We start from the raw sequence: 19,603 nt of genomic DNA on the forward strand, positions 1-19,603 counted from the left end.
AATACTTTAAGGAAAAAGATAAATATAAGGGAATAACAAATATAAATAAACAAAATACAAACGATTACATTGCTCTTAAAGTACGAGAAATTGCTCTGTACAACATATTTCTATCACAAATATTTTAACATTGGAACGTCATACGGTAAATTTTAAATGTTTGTTTGGACCCTCATTGAGAGGTCAAAATTGTAAACGTTTCCTAACATATGATCTTTCCCGATGAGCATGCCAATTTTCATGAATATAACTCGAGGGAAAGTGACTAAAATTAGAGGTCACGGGTAGAGAATTACACGATCAATTGGACAGTCTGTATATTCAGGACCATAACAGCCTAACATTTATCCTTCATTAGCAGCTCAATGGCAATTAAAATTTAAATTCTGACTGTACCATAAATTTTTTCAGTGGCATCCTGAAGATCCATCGACGTGTAACTTAGGCTCGGCGATCGTACGGAATTCACGAATTTGCGCTACAGGAGGTATTTTGCGTTAGACATCAAGGTCTACCACAACAACAATGATCTATCGTGGAATAAACATATTCGAGAAATAACATCTACATAATACCCTGCGAGCCACCTCTAGAGTGTTTGGCAGGGGGTGATCGATCACCAGCATGCAGCATGCATTTGGACTCCCACATGCACACCACACCGTCCAAAAAACGTCCCGTATAATAACAAACTATGCTACTATATGCCGTAAGAAATAGTAATAAAATTAAGAAACATGCATTAAGTTTTACATAGGTTAGTAGGCTACACTACCAGTCATGCAATCTATTTACGAGTTCTATTGCTGCCGTTATAATCTCTTATTGATCGTGGAAAAAATGACATTCGGAATCTTCAAAACATTGTTCTGTCGAACTCTAGTACATATGTTTTTTCAATACAATTCCCCCGTATGGGTACTAGAATTATTACTTAATCCGTTTTTCCTCACAGCACATATCAAATCCTGCCTCTTCACGCTAGTTATGTTTTTACCTTCCTACCTCAATAGCAGGCAATTACTCCCTGATTACTTTTACTTTACTTCTGTTGCAGTTAGCGTAATTATATGTAATTCGCGAGGAGTCTTCAGGAAAAGGATTCGTGTAGGCATTTACCCAGAACAATTAAGGACTTTAATGCATCTCTCATATTACCCAGAAAGTCGCCTCAAAAGGGTAGTGGGGGTGTTTGGACACCAGCAGTTATGTATTTATTTATCAAATTGTCCATATACAGCAGTTTGCCATTTTATAGCGGTACAGTATAACAAACATAAAAAGCACAACACACAATCAAACATAATAAATTCAAATAAATAACAATGCATTGAAGGAACCTTATTGACATTAAGAGTTTCTATTAAGGTGGGAAAGAGCGCGGTTTGTAAAGGAGTGGTTTGGAAAGGAGAGTGGATCAATGTGAAGGGAATTTATGAGGGAAGAGAGGCAAACAAATAAAAAAGAAATTCTCTAGAAGTTGCGCCTAGCATTTGTTAAATTCCGTTATTGTTCGGGAAAAATCAAATTTGTGTCCCTACACGTTCGGGGGAAATATCTCCTTAAATTAATCGTTCCTGTAGGACATGGAATCATTAGAGTTTTCGATAATAAATGCTAGGTGGGATTCAGGCAGCCTAATCACTGAAAACGCGCATCTGAATTTTTTGTAGTCCGAGCGAGTTTTCCTTCGCGTGAATCGGCGTGCTCACACAACAACCCCGTGGTGTGGAGTGGCAGGCTGGCACCCTAACCCCTCGACAGCGCCGCTCTGAGTCGCCGCGGGTGTGGCAACCCTGCTCCCAACAGGGTGCATTCTTTCGGGAGGGCGGAGGGTGTGGGGGAGGGGGAAGTAGAGGAACAGCGCGCAGTGAGAGAAGAAAGGAGAGGAGTGGTGGGGTGGGAGAGAGAGAGAGAGAGAAGAATGCTTGTTCCCGTCGAGTCGAATTTTCGCGATTGATAGGCCCTCTGGCGATTGGCTGCGAGAGATAAAGGGAAGGTGGGGGAGGGGGATGAGGGGAGGACGAGGGGTGGGGGAAGTTCCCCCCCTCTCTGCAGAAGATGACGCCTTTTATTTTCCCGAGGAGACCACAAAGCGCTCGAGAAGGTTGTGTCCATAAATACTCTACTCTAATGTAAACTCTATGGTTGTGTCGATGCTTTTCTGCCACCGCTCTACCCCACCCTACTCCTGACATTCCCCCCATCCCTTCTAAACTTCTTCCCCCATTCCCCTCTATTCCCCTCCTGCTATTCGAGAATCCAGAATAGGAAGACGCCAACTATCGGCCGAATTCGAAAGTAGAGCTCCGAGGGAACCATAGGTGGCTAGGCATTTACCGCAGGAACCCACTTTGATCAAGCATTGGTATTGTTCGGTATTCTCTGATTTCTGTAGTTATTTTGTTGACATGAAGCTATCATTACGTCGTAAGCAATATATTTTATCCATTGATATTGTGTTCGAGGCTTTTAAGTTGGTTTTCATTGCTACAATTCGTCACTCAACTGTGACGTTGGTAATATAGAAACCACGTTGCGAAATCATAGGCATTGTAGGGTATATTCAGTTTTCTCTGGATAAATTGTTAGTGTTAAGCTTCGATAACTTCGTATGTAATGTATTTTATGCATTTATATATATGTGTGTGAGGTCTTTTAATTGATTTTGATCACTGCAATCCATCATTCCCCTTGACGGTTAACCCCGACGATGGGAAACCACGTTGAGAAATCTTTGGCATTGTTGGGTATGTTGAGTTTTCTCGAATTACACTGGACGGCAAAGACAATTTTTTTGAGCCCTGATACCATTCCTGCTAATTATTATGCAAAATGACTTCCTGAATCCGAACATGACATCCGCTTTCCTCCATCACCCACCATTTTCAAGGGGAAGCCCCCACTCTAATTTTCATCACTTTGATATGTCTTGGAGGAATGAAAAGAATTATATTAGAATTTATACTTCTTATTAGGTTTTTAAGAGGTGAAAAGTTCTAAAACATGATAATTAATGGTAAGGTTGTAGATTTGGGGGGATTGGTTTCCGTTAATGATTTTAAAAACCCATTAAAATGATCAACCTTTCCTTTTTTCGCAATTTTTTCACTTATTTTCTTCATTTTTCAGCTCCCATTTTATTTTCCCATACCCCAAATATCCTACAATGATATAAAAATATACATATTAACAGATTATATCAGCAATAATAAAAATATTTAGGTACACGGCATATAAAAAATAATGAAAATGTGTGCCAACAGTTGAGAAGGTACGCTACCATGCTGGCGCCCTCAATACCACACGCGCATCAATAAAGAGAAAAATAACCAGTGTGAAGTGAGGTAGAAGTTTCTCATGCAAAAACAGCAGTAAGCCTTATATATCAACATGCCCGCATTCAATTTCCCTGAAAATCCCCTCACAAATTTGGTGATGTCTTCATGGAAACATTCCCTGTGTTTATCTGAAACTGCTCCTAAATATTCTATGAAAAGATCCAGGTGTGAATGAAGGAAATGCATTTTTAGTGACACGTTAAACCCGATGGCCTAATACGCTGACAGCAATTCACACGTTTCTCAGCTCATTCTCACAGCTAACACACGTTTCAGAACCCAAGCCAAGCTCGATTTTATTTATAATTCAGGTGTTTCATGTACGTCGAATCTTGGAAAAGTTTCCTAATCTGGGGGTCCACGAGTTCCTTCCTTGGCTTTAGCCTCACTAATTGTAAGACGAGGAAATTAAGTTAAAAATTGAAATTCAGCTCCTGTCTTTTCGATTGCCTTCACAAAGTATTTCATCTGTCTTAATTTGATGTGCAATGGTGGCCAGTGAATATTTTCTGTCGAAACCAGGGCAACATAAGCAACATTTTTATAACCATAAGTAAAGCTTTCTCGCAGAGGCCAATTCCGTACTATGTAATGTTTTTCACGGGCGCGGCTGTTGTATTCACAAAGAAAGCAGCAGTATTTCTATCAACAATGCATTTAATTACAGAAAAAAACTAAGCCTTTACCTTCCATAAAAAGGAATTTCAGTGCTGACTGTCTAGCCCCATAGGAAAAGATTTTTATGCCCTTTTCTAAGAGATTGCCATTCATTTACGCGAAACTATGTGCCATATCCTACAGTGGTTTGACCAAGTATTTGGTTAAATTACTGTAACAAGTGGTGCAACAAACACTTGGAGCTTAATCCTACCCCTGACCGCCAACTTGGCAGCCAAAGTAAAATTTATAAGCAGTTTTAAAAATTAAAAGAAGAGGTTATTGCTGCGATGTTTAAGTCAATTCACCGCAAACACAGCAGAAGCGATGAGGATGATTTTTACACATGGTAACATAATTACACATTTAATCACGGTAATGATCACAACTCAAGCCCACATACTGACATTCACTTGGAAAAAGCCGGAGTGAAACAACTTCTACTGTAATCCTTGTGTAGGCTTTCGCGGTGTGGTGAGGATTCAGCGTGGAGGTTTTCGGGGTTACTACCGCATAGATTTTTTAGATTGATTTGCGATCAGATTTGTCTGCAGAGATGAATCTATACGGTAGTAACCCCGAAAACCTCCACGCTGAACTTCTACTGTTTTGCACAATTATAACTACTTGGAAAAAAAGGATCATCCTTGTCCAAAACACCGAAAGAGTTGACTCTGCGATTGCTAGAGATACCGAGGGAAGATGACGACAACTTCAACACACACAATTGATTTGAGAGGCTGATACTTTGTGCAACTCCATTCTTAAGGAGAAAGAATACTTTTTAACTGATATGATTTAACTGGGTGATGGGGAAAAACGGAGTTCACATTCGGATTTAGGAGGTCATTTTACAGTAGAAGCAGCAGGAATGGTGTCAGGGCCGATAATAATGCCGTCCAGTGTTATTTTGTTAGTATTGTGATAACGTTGCAAGTACTTTATGTTATGCATTACCAATATTCAATACTTTCCAAAGCCAATACTTTCAATTCACCGCCTTGCTGGCTAAGGCAACCAACGGAAATTAACAAGTCCCGCATTTAAAATACACTCTCCCTCCGTGGCACAGCCGCTATTCGTTGTTGCCCCTAGGTATCTATATACCTCTTCATAACCAAGAAAAATCTTCCTCGACATATTTCAATTGATACAGCGGGCTGCCTCGACGATTCTTCCTACCACAGAGTTGTGCTCTAACTACGCCTATGCTATTGTCAGAACACTAACCTCGCTGCGTCGGCCATATTGCCAGCGCCTGCAGCGCCGCCATCGGTGATTTGAGTCTCGAATCGCAAATCGTTCGCGGAGTGCATTCTTTCGCGGAGCGCGCGGGCGAGCTAATCGTAAAATGGGTTTTGTTAAAAGAATATTAGGAGAGTGCGACGGCAAAGTGAGAGAAATTAGCTACTTTTTTTACAATTTTCTCTCGTATAAGTGAAAGAATGCAAAAAAAGTTACCAGAGCTCACCGCGTGGAGGTACCTGCACTTTGAGCTCCCCCACCCACCCATCCATTGGTAAATAGAATTGATGAAAGCATTGTCGTTATAAGTAAAAACATTTTTTCTGAAAAAAATAAAATGTGCATATTGTAGTTGCAAGCAATTGAAAATAAAATAAGGTCGTCTTAATGAACGAATTCTATATGCATATTTCCTATACATACATTATTTAAGCCGGGAAGATTAATTTAAAAACTTACCCTATTACATCATGAACTGAGACTTGGTTTCAAAGTGCGGCATTTTTTCTCTGCTTCCTATCCTTTTCTGTATTTCCAACAGTCGCCGCGTTGCTTTTTTTTCCTTCCCACCACTTTTCCTCGATCGTCTTCTCTTCTACTCCCCTCCCTCACATCCCCAACAACACTCTCGGCCCGTTCTGCTTGAGTGAGCGCGAGAGGGGGGGATGTATCCGTTCGTTGCGCAACACGTGGACTCGGGAGAGCGGGAAAATCGCTCGGAGCTCGAAGCCGCCGCCCTCGGAAAAAAGACGGACGGGCGTGCGTTGCTCCCGATGCATGATGATCTCATTATCTCCGAGATTATGCCGAGTTACACGAATTTGTGCTAAAGGGTAATTTGTGCTAGACATCAAGGTTTATTACAATTAATAAAAATGCCTCTGAAGTGAACTTACTCAAGTGCGTAAACATTTAGGAGTTCACCATATCGATAAAGATAACTTTTACGTATACTTGTGGATTCAATGACTGACATTCCTTTTGTACTGTGGTTCTTCCTGTTCCGGGTAAATTGAACTTATAATGGTCCAAAGTGAAGCGAGTTTCCAATATCTTCCCATCACCTATTGACTCAATACATCTATCCGGCCCCAATAGGGTGGTTTCCTATTATTTTTTAAATGCCTAAATCGAAAGATTATTATTACTCATGGAGTACGCATTTCACGCTCTTAGATTTTCGAATGACGATATCTATTTTTCGCGATTCATCGAAAAGTGAAGATTTTCAAGCGCGCGAAAACACGACGGCTAAGTAGGAATGATGGGAAAAGCCCCTGTGACCTCATTCTGGTTCTGGCTGCCGCTATGTGAGGCCACGTTGGTACGAGGCTATTAGCGCAGATACGACGCAGGCTGCTAGCAGGTAGCAGAGTACCCTGCTAGCAGGTAGCTACCAATTAAATTGTTGATGTTCGCCAGGTCTAATCCAGGGAGACTGTATGTCCTTCCAGTTTGTTTCAAAGGATCGAGCCTTGTGAGAATGTCATATCTTTTGATGATATGACTGTCTGGTTTGGTAGGGAAAACAAATGATGGAGATGGTCCATGTGGGTGCAAGAATCGGGTTTGTACCTCATCTGTGTCTTGGTAACTGTGTTCGACGTTTGCAACCCACCAGTGATTATTGAATAAACAAGCAACGAATCCATGTATGTCTGTAAACAGCATTTCTCTCACCACAGCTGTCACTGACTCTTCTCTACACTCTGATGAGATGGAATATGCCTTTGTCTTCACTATACCTTTTTTAATGGGTATGACACAATGAAGTTTATGGGTACCAGGAATCGTCCTAGTATTTTCGAAACGATGCTTTTGCTTGGCCATGTCTGTTTGAGGTACAGGGAAATTGCGCTACAGTCTCTTCACTCATTAATGAACGTGGCGAAAGAGTGACGAACAATCGAGATAAAGCTAATCTCTTAAATAACTTTTTCGATAGTATCTTCTCTAATTTCACGACCAATATATCAACACCTCTACCTCGACTCTACCAAGAGCAGATGCCGTCTATCTGTATTTCAAACAGTGGTTTAGAAAAACAACTCAGCTCTATTGATCCAAAGAAATCGACAGGCACTGATCTCATTCCAGCTCGAGTGTATAAGGAATCAGCGTCAGAGATAGCGCCTTACTTGAACATAGTGTTCGAAAAATCTCTAGCAGAACACACAGTCCCTAAAGATTGGAAAACAGCGAACGTCACGCCTATATTTAAAGGTGGGGGTAGGGAAAAGCCTAGTAACTACCGTCCAATTTCACTTACTTCCATTTCTTGCAAAATATTGGAACATATTATTTTCAGTTCGATAATGGCTCATCTTGATAGCCAAAATCTGTTAGCAAAAGAGCAGCACGGGTTTAGAAAAGGGAGGTCTTGTGAAACTCAACTTGCTCTCTTCGTTCACGACATCTTATCCGCGGGTGACAGATATGTTCAAGTCGACGCCATATTTTTAGACTTCAGAAAAGCATTCGATAAGGTTCCGCATTTAAAGCTGATTCAAAAGTTGGAAGCATACGGCATAGATACACACGTTATTGGTTGGATCAAAGATTTCCTAAAGGATCGCGAACAGAGAGTTGTTTTGGATGGAGTTAGCTCGGATACAATTCAAGTTACCTCAGGCGTACCCCAAGGAAGTGTTATCGGCCCCCTTTTGTTCCTTCTTTACATTAATGATATAACCACCGTGGTCACGAGCAAAATCCGCCTCTTCGCAGATGATGTAGTGGTATACCGTGAAATTTACGACCTTAGCGATAGATTAGCATTACAAAAGGACCTCGTTGCCGTAAATGACTGGTGCAGTACTTGGGAGTTAGAATTAAATCTTGAAAAGAGCATGGTGATGAATTTTTGGGAAAAGGATATATCTTCAAGAAAGAGCTACACCGCTAACGGGATTCCACTACCAAATACCGAATTCGTTAAATACTTGGGGGTCACCATTACCCGGGATCTTTCGTGGGGTAAGCACATACGTGAAGTATGCGGGAAAGCTAACCGTAAACTTGGATTTGTAAAAAGAATTCTCGGTAAATGCCCAAAAAAGGTGAAAGAAATAAGCTACATGACTCTAGTAAGGCCTCACTTGGAATATGCTGCTAGCGTGTGGGACCCATACGAGGTAGGACTAATAGGTGAAATTAATCGAGTACAGCGCAGGGCGGCCAGATTTGTGATGAGTTGTTACGACAAAAAGTGCAGCGTTTCAAGTATGTTAAACGAGTTAGGATGGGAATCTTTACAGGAGCGTAGATCGAAGTATAGGCTTAACTTACTTAGGAAACTCGAAGATAATATTTTCTCAGACGACGTGAAGCATATCCTTCGTTTACCATCGTACTATAGTAGACGCGATCCTGAGAAAAAAATAAAAGAAATAGACTGCAAAACAGAGAGATTTAAAATGTCATTCTTCCCTCGTACTATTAAGGATAGCAATGTTGTCTCAATTGAAAGGATTAATGGCAACGCTCGCTAGGATCACCCATTGCATGCTTTTTCGTAGTTCTAGCATTGCATGTGTTTGCTCTAGGAATTTCTAACCATTAGCATTTTTTTTATGAATAAGCATGTATATTTTTCTAGTGTGCGTAATATTTCTTTGACTCTGTGGTGTGCATGTGGCGGTCCTCTTGCATGCTGCATGTTGGTGATTGGTCACCCCCTGCCAAACACCCTATAGGTGGCTCGCAGGGTATTGTGTAGATGTAGATGTTTGAAGTCTCCCTTTCCTTATTTCCCTTGAGCATATGGAAGTCCCGAAAATACGCAACAGCTGTTGCGCATTCCATCTTTGATAAAATTTCGTATTCCAATTTGCAGCCCAATTGCCCTCCGAGTGTTTGATCTATTCCACTGTCACCCCTCGAGTTTCAACCATTTAACGCCCCGCGGTGGTATCCCACGGCCATTATAAACATTTCTCGGCGGTTTCCTGCGTCATTTGTTCGGTTATCTCTTAGCTCTCATAGTCATCTCTCGCGGAGCACAATCCAACCCCAGAGCCATATTTCCAGCCGTTCAATCCCCACACCCTGGCCGCGGTCTTCCTCCGCTTGCAGCGTCCCCCAAAGTCGAGAACATTGGCATACATTTCACCTCCTAAGTGTTTTACCAACTCTTTTCGTTTCTCAAGGCGGAATCCATCTTCCTCTTGTCTCCCTTCCCCTCATGTGTCCTGGTAATTTCCCTGGCTTCATCTTTTGCGCCCTCGTCTTCCACACTTCCCCATTCCCTTCACTGCTTCTGACACGCTATCAACTTCCTTTTCCTCTTCTTCCTCCCCGGCAAACTTCTCTCTTTCCTAGTACACGGAGGAAAAATGCTCCAAGGATTTCATCTTTGCTCCATCCTTCTATTCGTCTCACACTTGTTTCCGAAGAACAGATCAACTGTTCGTTTCTATGGAAATGTCCTGTATTGACGAATAGTTTTGACTATTTGTCCGTTATAATAAGACTCAGTTATGAGTCTAAGGCAGACACACTCGTCGTTAATTTTGAAGTAGGGTGAACATATATATAGTTTACGATTTCGCTGTTACAAATTTGCAACGGTACTGGAGTACAAAATAAGCGTACACAAGAAAGTAATTTGAATTTTGCCCGGATAGTGGAAATTTGCTCCCACGTAGATAAGGGACTGAGAGGAGTCATTATTCAACAAATCTTGCCAGTAAGCAGCACCGGAAATTTCTCTATTAGTAGTGGTTTTACCCAGTATTTTTTTCTCTTTTGTCTATTCTGTTACGAAACGTCTATGTTCTTTTTATTTTTTCCTTGACCGGCTCCGAAATCCCTCCAGTCCTAATACTACGCATTCCTCCTTTCATTTCCATGATGAGTATGATAAGCGATCTAGGATAATCCGTTTGTATGCTCCCATGAAGTTGCAAAAATCATTCCATTTAAAATCCAGTATCTTTTCAATTTTAGTCCCTCATATATCAATAACAATGTTGCCACTCGAAGCTAAATTATAGCTATGATTTGTATACAAACTGCTTAATTTGCAATACCATCTTCTTAAGCTACTCTACTAACTTTATTCAGAATACTTAGTAAGACATCGACGGAACTTGCGAATGAGCAGTCGTGGAAGGTCTGTCCGTGGTCCGTTGGTCGTGGAAGGCGTTGGTGAGTGTCCTCAGGTCATGTGATTTAGGAGCTCTCCGATCTTGGCTGCTTTCACAGAAGCCAATTCTCACCCTCCCCACCCACTCGGTAAGGGAACAGCTTATGTCTCCCCCCCCCAAAATCACCCCTCCCACTACCACTATTTCTCTCTCTCTCTCGCTCTGCTTGCCTGACGCATCTATTCCGGACTAATCCCCGGTCGAGGAGTCTCTTCCCTCTCTAAATATTGATAAGTTACGCAGGTCAACAGTGATTATGGTGCCGGAGTTTTTAAATCTGATTTCAAGTATAATTGGGGTGCTGAATCCAAATATGATATTAGTTTTTTCCTATCAGCTCTAGTTTTCAAGATACAGATATGTTGTCACTTACGTAAAAAAATGTTCAATATGATGATATGTGATAATTACATAAATGATAAAACCCACAAAATATAAAGACCTGATTTATTTGTAGGAATGCTAAATCACCTACAATTACAATAGTTTTACAATACAATTGAATACAAGTAGTAACATTTTTTACTGAAATAAAACAATTTAAAGAAAAAAAAGACGTAAAAACGTCACTCAACACTTCGGAAGCTCCTTTGGCGCGATTTTCTTGCGTGCCCTTTTTAAAAACAGTCTCGTTTTAAGCATCAGCAGTAATCTGCCATCATATGGTTATCCCATCTTCCTTGGTAGCGATCTTACATTGTTTTGATTTCCTGGTGAAATCATTCACCTTGTTTTTCACTTGTGTCGCCTAAATTTTCAGGAAAACAGTAAGTGACTGTGTAGGTAGTGAACTTTTATGCTCATATAACATCCAAGTGATTTAAAGTTAGTGAGCATATTGTTTACCAGCTCAAGATAATTCTCTCGTTTGTGATTTCCCAGAAAAATTTTTATTACCTCAACAAATGAAAGCCAACTGTTTTTTTCAATCTCATTCATTGACTTGACAAAAGCAGTATACTTTGTAAGTTGTCTGATTTGTGGCCCATCAAAACTACCAGCTTTGAGTTTTTCTATACTTATCTGCGGCATTTTTATTCTTATGTAGCCGAAGCATGGTCCACCCTTGTCAAGAGCCTTTACAAATTGCTTCATTAGGCCTAGTTTAACATGAAGGGGCGGTAAGGTGATTTTCTCCCGTTCACTAAAGACTCAGCAATAATGTTTTTACCCAACAATTAAGTTTTCTCTCTTTGACCACTCCTTTTTAACCCAGTGGTTTGTCTGTCCCTGCTAGCACAGAGGTACAAGAAACAAGGATATTTTTTGTTGCTAAATTGCTGCCCAAGAAGGAATTTCACCATTTTTAAATCTACACAAATCACCTAGCGATGTCCCTGGTATTTTATCTGCTGTAAGACTAATACTATTGTATCATATTCTTCTTTCATTTCAGTTAAATGAGCGATTGGTATTGAGCAAAACTTGTTAACATTGTGAAGAACACATTTTAAACTACGCTTGGAGCTATCAATGAACAAACGCCAATCACTAGCTTCATATTGCGGTAGTCCCATTCCTTTCAGAAGACCTCTAACGTCTAAACAAAATGTAAGATTGTCTTCTTGAGTAAAGAAGGGTAGCAGATCCTTTTCCCTTGTGCGATAAAAATTAATTTTTGTACCTTGTTACATTAAATTCTTTTCATGCATCCTTGAAGCTAGTAGTTCAGATGCTTCCTTTGATAAGTTCAATTCTCTAACAAGGTCGCTTAGTTCATCTTGATTAAATAGTTGAGGATTTGTTGATACTGCCTCGTAGTCACTGTCACTATCGTCAATAGGATCAGGAATGTGTTCACATAGCTCGTATTCATCCTCACATACATCTGGTAATGTCTGAAATATTAGGATTGGGATTTCTTCTGAATGGGGTACCGGGCGTATAGCTGAAGGCAAATCTGGACATTTCCACTTGTGGCTATTGTTTCGATTAATTTCCGAAACATTTACAATGCAAAAATAACAGCCGTCAATATGGTTTGTAGGTTCTCTCCAAACCATTGTCACACCAAACTTTAAACTTTTCCTTTTTCCTGTAGTCCACTACAGCTGATGTTCTGTACATGTTTTACACACAAAATGCTGTGCCCACTTTTTACCTTGGTCACCTAGCTGAACACCAAAATATCCAAGGTATGCACGTTTCACAAAGTCTGTAATGTTTGTCCTATTTTCTTTTTAAGTATATTGCCCACAAATGTAACAAAACACATCACAATGATTTACACAGTTTCTTTGAATTGAGCTCATTTTTAGAGGTTGCTTTACAAAAACTTTGAGAATTTGACCATTTGTTTTTGGAAATCCCCTAACTGCTTACTTACTCCCGTCTCTCCATTTTCAAAGACACACTCTCTCTTTACCCTATCCCCCCTTTTTTACTCTTCTCCACTTATCTGTGATTCTTCCCACGTGTCGTTATTCTACAGTTATGACTAGGGTCCTTTTCCACCGTGGGTTTCCCACATCCCTTAGTTGTATCTTTTCCCATTGTCTCCACTCTGTACGCCTGTCTCCCCCTTCTTCCAACACGCCAAATCTTCCCCATCCCCTTTCTCAAAGGTATAAAGGTGATTTTCAAAGAAAATACTGCAGAGTGATAATGAATTAGTTTATTTATAGATTGATTAAAATTTGAAAAATATTTTCTGAAATATATCAAATATTTGAAAGAATCTAATCATTAAATGCACCGTATCTAAAAAAGTAGAGCTGTTACATAAAAACGGATATCATATTTGGATTCAGCACCACACATATTGTTAATATCAGCTCAAAAACTCCCGGCACAAAAAAAAAAAATTTTTGTTGGCCTGTGTTATTCAAGCCCAACCACTCCCCCCTCCCTTTATCTCCGCCCCTTCGTTCCGGAAGACCCCTTGCTTCCATCAACCCCACCCCCACCGAGCACCCGCCTCGGAATGCGTGAATGCATGTATGCATGGGGTTTTACCCTTGCGATCTCTCTCGCACTCACACTTATGCACGCTGTATCGAAATCGAAACGCAGGGAAACACGCGACTATTTTTTTCCCCTCCCCCTCTCCCTCCCGCATTCCGGGCGTGCAAATTTATTATTAGTCGGGCGTCCGTTGGGGGAAGGAGCGGTTTTTCCGAAGTGTTTTTCGAAGCCGTTTGGTGGGTGGATTTTTGGGAGGGGTGGAGTTCTGCACCACCAGCGCAGGGGATAGTGGCGCATTATCAGGGAATTTGGGTAGCAAAGGATGCCGTGCCCGAGCTGGGAAACCCGGCCTCTCCCCAACGCCCTTCGGAACCGAAGTGCTAGGAGGCTGCTCTTGCGGCGTGGCCATGAATTATGGATTGGGGGTGGTGGCTGTTCCCTCCACCCGTACCCAAATTCCCACGTAACTGACCTCTTAGATAAACTCGGATGGGAATCTCTGTGGGACCATAGATTGAAAAATAGACTAAACCTTTTAGATAAATTCAAGAGTAGTGTTTTTTCTAACGAAGTTAAGCACATCTTACGGACGCCAACATACTACGGAAGATCAGATCATATAAATAAAATAAGAGAGATAGATTGTAGAACAGACAGATTCCGAATGTCATTTTTTCCACGATCAATAAGAGATTATAACGGCAGCGATAGAACTCATAAATATATTGCATCATTTGTGGTGTAGCCAACTAACCTATGTAAAACTAAATGCATGTATCTTAATTCTATTATTATTTCTAACAGCATATAGTAGAATAATTTGTTAGTATGCGTGACGTTTTTTGTACTGTGTGGTGTGCATGTTGGAGTCCAATGCATGCTGCATGCTGGTGATTGATCACCCCCTGCCAAACACCCTAGAGGTGGCTCGCAGAGTATTTTGTAGATGTAGATGTGCGTCTTGCTGTTCCGGGAAAAACGAATTTGCAAGGAAACGAAGTGAAGATAGTTTTGAAATATCTTCTCATCACTTTGATTGTATACATTTTTCCGGCACCTATTGTGCCTCGACCACAGCGCACGCTGTGAAAACTATTCCAGCCACTTAACCCCTTATAACCAAATGTTTCTTCTAACCAACATCAAAAATGTTTAAACTTTCAGCTCTACCCAGGAGATATCTTAACTACCTATTATTTTGTAGAGTAAATTTTAATGGCGAAATATTTAGCTGCCAGGATAATTATCATTGAGTGTAAAATTTTCAAGATTTCAAAATGAAAAATCTTGAAATTTGATTTCTCCCAGAATCAGCTCTGGGTTAGAAAGGGTTAAGGGCAAGCTTTAACTCATCCCATCCCTCCCCCTCTCTTTCTCCATATCTGGAGTGCATAAAGCAAATTATAGGAGGCTAGCTTTGGAAACGAAAGAGGTCCTGAGTTTATTAATATTTCTATAGCATATTTTTATCATTATTTGCTACATATTTTTTCTCTTTTTGCTGCAAACAGCACATTTAATCGTGTCATCGATTTTTATTTTCCTTTTTTTAATATTTGAAATACAATGAAGATATTCGACTAATTATTCTCGTCCCAACTTATCTTACCCTTGATTCTTACAAATTACTTCAATGATACACGGATTCGGACATGAGTGAGTGCCGTCATTAATGTGAGCTTGAACTATTTTTCAGGGCACAATACAACGGGATGGAAGATCAGATGAAGAAGATAGACGACGATATAGCCGACAAGGATCATGCACTTGAGACCGACCTTAGGGTCCTCGACATAAGGAAAAATCTCCTATGCAAGACTGCTGAAGACGATTCGGAAACCGGAAGGAACATGAAACTATTCAACATCAATCAAGAACTGCCACCAAAGTAACTCGAATCGACTTATACATCTCTCCTCTTCCTGCTTCAATTGTTAAAACTGGACCCTTTGGAGAAGTTTAACAAGTGTAAACAAATTTCTGGGAGTTGAAATAGGCCATCCATCATGTAAAGCGTGGTATTGGACTCGAAATTTGTCTGATTATTGTTATTATGTCATTCCTGGTAATGGAATGAACATGTGAAATTTTGGTACCTGATTCCTTTTCTCAAGTACACTATATTCGAATCCAAAGAATACTTTAGCTATCACTGTACCACTTAATGAAATAATTGGCGCGACCCATTTACCTAGTCAGTCGTTGTGCATGTGTGTGATCAAGTGTGTAAATGTGATTCATCGATCAAAATTAGAATATAATAAAGTATCCCAATGGAAAAGGTGTTTCATTTAGCAATTTGACGATCACTCAGGCTTGTCCCAACTGGGACTTTCCTCTTCAATTCATGGCATGGCCTGCTACCATCACAATATTCCATCTTGAAATCCCATTTTATTTTGCAGCGCTAACCCTCCAGGCCCGTTCTGGACCCCTTCTTAAGGCCTGTTTACACGGTACATTAACACGCACGGGTTAATGTCTAAATGTATGAACGCGAGAATGAACGCCAAAATGCACCGCCACCCAACTTGTGCGAATGCATGCACAGAAAAGAGAACCTGTTCTAATTTGGTTCATGCATTCGTACATGTTCCGCTCCTGTCCACAGAAATCATTCACGCAAACGTATGCATTAACTCGTACGTGTTAATGTATCGTGTAAACAGGCCTTTAGGGCGGTGGACGGCCATGGCCAGACGATGCAGCACCATACCTCTTCAATTAATTTTAAATTTATTTTGTAAAATATATTTTATAGATGGTTTATGATTATATTTTCTTTAAAAAATGTATTTGCACCTCAGGTTTTTGTTTCTATTTTGGAAATTGGATGCTTTTTATTGTGACCTCTCGTCACGGTTCAAGGGAAGAATGGGAGGGATTGGGGTGGACAAGAAAAGGGAAGGGATATTTTTTTCTTTGGGAAAGAAAGGGGACGGGGTGCGCGAGAAGGGAAAGGAACGTATGATTGACTTCTTGGTGATCGGTGCGCTTGAAAGAACGAGGGCCTTCTACAAATCCTTCGTTTAACACAAATTTAATGAAAACAGCAAATAATCGTTAGTACATAATCACACATCAGATTGCAGCTTCCTTGCGGGCATTTGCGAGAATCGACTGAATATAACATCAAAAGAAAACTGAGCAAACAAATGAAACAACTAATTCTCGCCCGATTGATTTCATCAGTTCATCTTGCACCATCTGATCAAAAAGTTAAATGACAGTATAATCACAAGAAAAACGTACCCTGTCCTTACAAACTAATACACACATACACACTCGCACACCGGGGGGGGGGGGGGGGGGCCGGGGGAAACGGAACACAGTAAAGATCGGGGGAGGGGGGGCTCTTCTGCAGTAAATTGGGGGAAACAATTTTGGGGTTCAGTTTGGGGTTCGTAGACGACACTGGTCGGGAATCTTCTTAAATCTTGGTGGAGGGGAAATGCTTTATTTCGTGGTTTGGGGCAGGCGCAGTAGTAGGTACTTATCAGATCCGGGTCGCGTCAACGCTGAGGGCTGAGTTTCTGCTTCTCTTTGCGGCTCCTGGTGAGGGTTGTTGCCTTCCGCCGTGTCTCCTTGGTGGGATGGCGCGGGACGGCTTTCCTTTGCGACGGAAAATTACCGGTCAATCTCCTTTCTCCTGCCGCGCTTCAATTTAGCCTGTCCACCCACGCCGCATCCCGATAAACCTCCTCCGGCTGCGTATTTCGCCAGCAACACTTCAATAAAAAAAACCAGGCCGACTTCTTCCTTTCGTTTGGCAATCTCACGCCCGGCGTGACCGCGTGACCCGACTCATTCTCCTTCCGGCGGCCAAAATCTCAGGGTTTTTATCCCCAAAAGTCTGGGTGGTGTACCTGGGGTGGGGGCAATGGGAGAATCCATAAATAGATGCTCTCTCGAGTCATACCACAATGGGGGGAGAGGGCGGGATGTCTCCGTTCGTTGCGCAACGCGGGAACTCGGGAAAGCTGGGATTGAAGGTTGGGGGGGGGGGGGATGAATCACGCTCACATCGTTCGCTCGCACACAGGAACAATCCACACACGCACACATATACAAAAAAACCTCTGCTCGACCATGAGGTAAAGCTCTCCCTCTCTCAAAGCGTCCATTAAACCCGTAATGCCACCGGCCAAACGCCGACGGTTACATTATGTAACGAGCTGTTATTCTGCAAATATTTTGAAATTGAGTTAATTGGTGAAATTTTATACTCCTCTATTGCAAACTTACCATGTTTGTATTAATTTTTTTGTGTATTATTGTATATGTTGAGACACAAATTGTAGTACATAGGGCCCTTGAGAACGGGTCCCCTCCCCTTCCCCACTTCTCTCCCCCTTCCATGCCCTGCTCGTAAAGGCGTTTGAGGACGGGTCCCCTCTCCTCCTCCACCCCCCCTCAAGACTTTTTCATAGGAATCCGTCCAGCCGTTTCGGAGGAGTTTGGAAACAAAAAACCTCGACACGAGAATTTTATATACGAGCGTGCTGCGCCCGCTCCCAGCGGGCTTCCCCCGCTCTTTTCAATGCAGGTCCACAGAGGGATAGGCGCGTTTCTAATTTTAAAATGTAGGAAGAAAGGCAGGGTCTTATGTACAAATTTAATTGGAATGTTCATGCACAAATTGAGGTCAGAGGACCTCTTTAAACACAACATTGGATGTAATTACACTATCCTTTGTTAAACGCACATGATGACTCATACTTGCGTATCAACAGGAGACTTGAATGTAGAATCAGCCGCATTTTGATAAAAGTCATTTGAAGAATGCGAGATATTGTTGAAAATGAACAAATGTATCAGTTTGTGCGCCGTTAACTTCAGGAATACTTACCGTTTTCTTCATTATTATTTAAAAACCAAATTTAGGAAACAATAGCAATATTTAGGAAGTAAGATATGCCGTCGCATGTTCTCTGATAAATTCTATGCATTTGGGTACCTCATTTGTAGAGTTTGGTTGCGTATAAGTTGAGAAAAAGGTATCTATACAGTAGAAATAATTTAGAAGATTAGAAGATTCTACCGATTAAGGTAGGTTTCCATGTAGTACTCAAGAAGCATTCTGGGAGCCTCAAACACTGTCGCACTGGCACATTCCCTCTTCAATTCACTGTAAGGCCTACTCCCTTTCATTCTGTCTAAAAATCTCTTCCTTCCTCTCTGGTGGTTAAGAAGAACGGAAAGTGGAAGAGAAGGCGAACGGCCCTATGTCATAGGCAGGGAGGCAGGCAGGGAAGTGGCTCAAGGAAGGGTATCTACATCTACATTAAACCCTGCGAGCCACCTCTAGGGTGTTTGGCAGAGGGTGACAAATCACCAACATGCAGCGTGCAAAAGGACCGCCAAATGCTCACCGCACGGTCATAGAAATATCACGCATACTTGCAAAATATAAATGCTTATTCATTAAAATAAAACTTGCTAATGGCTAGTAATGGTTAGTAATGGTTATAAAATTATTATATAGCAAATACGTGCAAGGTTAGAACTATGAAAAAACATGCAACGAGTGATCCTTGCGAGCGACGCCATTAATCCTATCAATTGAGACAACGTTGCTATCCTTAATACCACGAATGATGAATGACATTTTAAATCTCTCTGTTTTGCAGTCTATTTCTTTAATTTTATTCTCATGATCACGTCTACTATAGTACGATGGTAAACGAAGGATATGATTCACGTCGTCTGATAAAAAAATCTTCGAGTTTCCTGAGTAAGTTAAGCCTATACTTCGATCTACGCTACTGTAAAGATTCCCATCCTAACTCGTGTAACATATTGGAAACGCTGCACTTTTTGTCGTAACCTTCCGAATCCTGGGTTTCTTCCCTCCCCCTCACTCACCACGCAATCGCCCCGATGCCTCTCACCGCCCAATCCTTCATTCCCGTTCTAATTTCAGCGGTCGCAAAACTGCAAGTTCTAAGGGGAAATTTTCCATTACATTCAATGGGTAGCAGGCTTCCCATCTAATTGAAGGTAATCCTGCTTTGCTGTAATTATTCTCTTAATATTGCTGACTGCATTAGAGCAATTGTATCCCCTAGAAAAAGTTTCGGAGTAAGAGTGAATCTAGTGCTGCACAACTTTCACGCCGTCGGTCACATGACGTAACCACCAAAAAAAGTTATTCTTCAACCCATGCACAGCCACGAATCTCACGGTCTTTGTGCAATGTGCACGTAATCCGGATACAAGCAATACGGAAAGAATGGCGGAGTCGTACACGAACAGTCACTACGGTTCGCCAGCGGACGTTCCGAATGGAAAACAAGCAATTCCTCTTCC

General features: G+C 41.3%; 1 protein-coding gene across 1 annotated transcript in view; it reads left to right on the forward strand.

The window, feature by feature from the left end:
• LOC124163990 (tektin-B1) overlaps positions 1-15,575 on the forward strand; it is a 268,288-nt gene extending 252,713 nt beyond the window's left edge. Inside the window, exon 7 of the mRNA XM_046541137.1 lies at positions 14,991-15,575. Within this exon, the coding sequence (XP_046397093.1) occupies positions 14,991-15,186 (196 nt within the window). The 3' untranslated portion in view covers positions 15,187-15,575. The remainder of the gene's footprint in view (positions 1-14,990) is intronic.
• The last annotated feature ends 4,028 nt before the right edge of the window (positions 15,576-19,603 follow it).

Source organism: Ischnura elegans, chromosome 8 (assembly GCF_921293095.1).
Source record: "Ischnura elegans chromosome 8, ioIscEleg1.1, whole genome shotgun sequence".
NCBI classification, from domain to species: domain Eukaryota; kingdom Metazoa; phylum Arthropoda; class Insecta; order Odonata; family Coenagrionidae; genus Ischnura; species Ischnura elegans.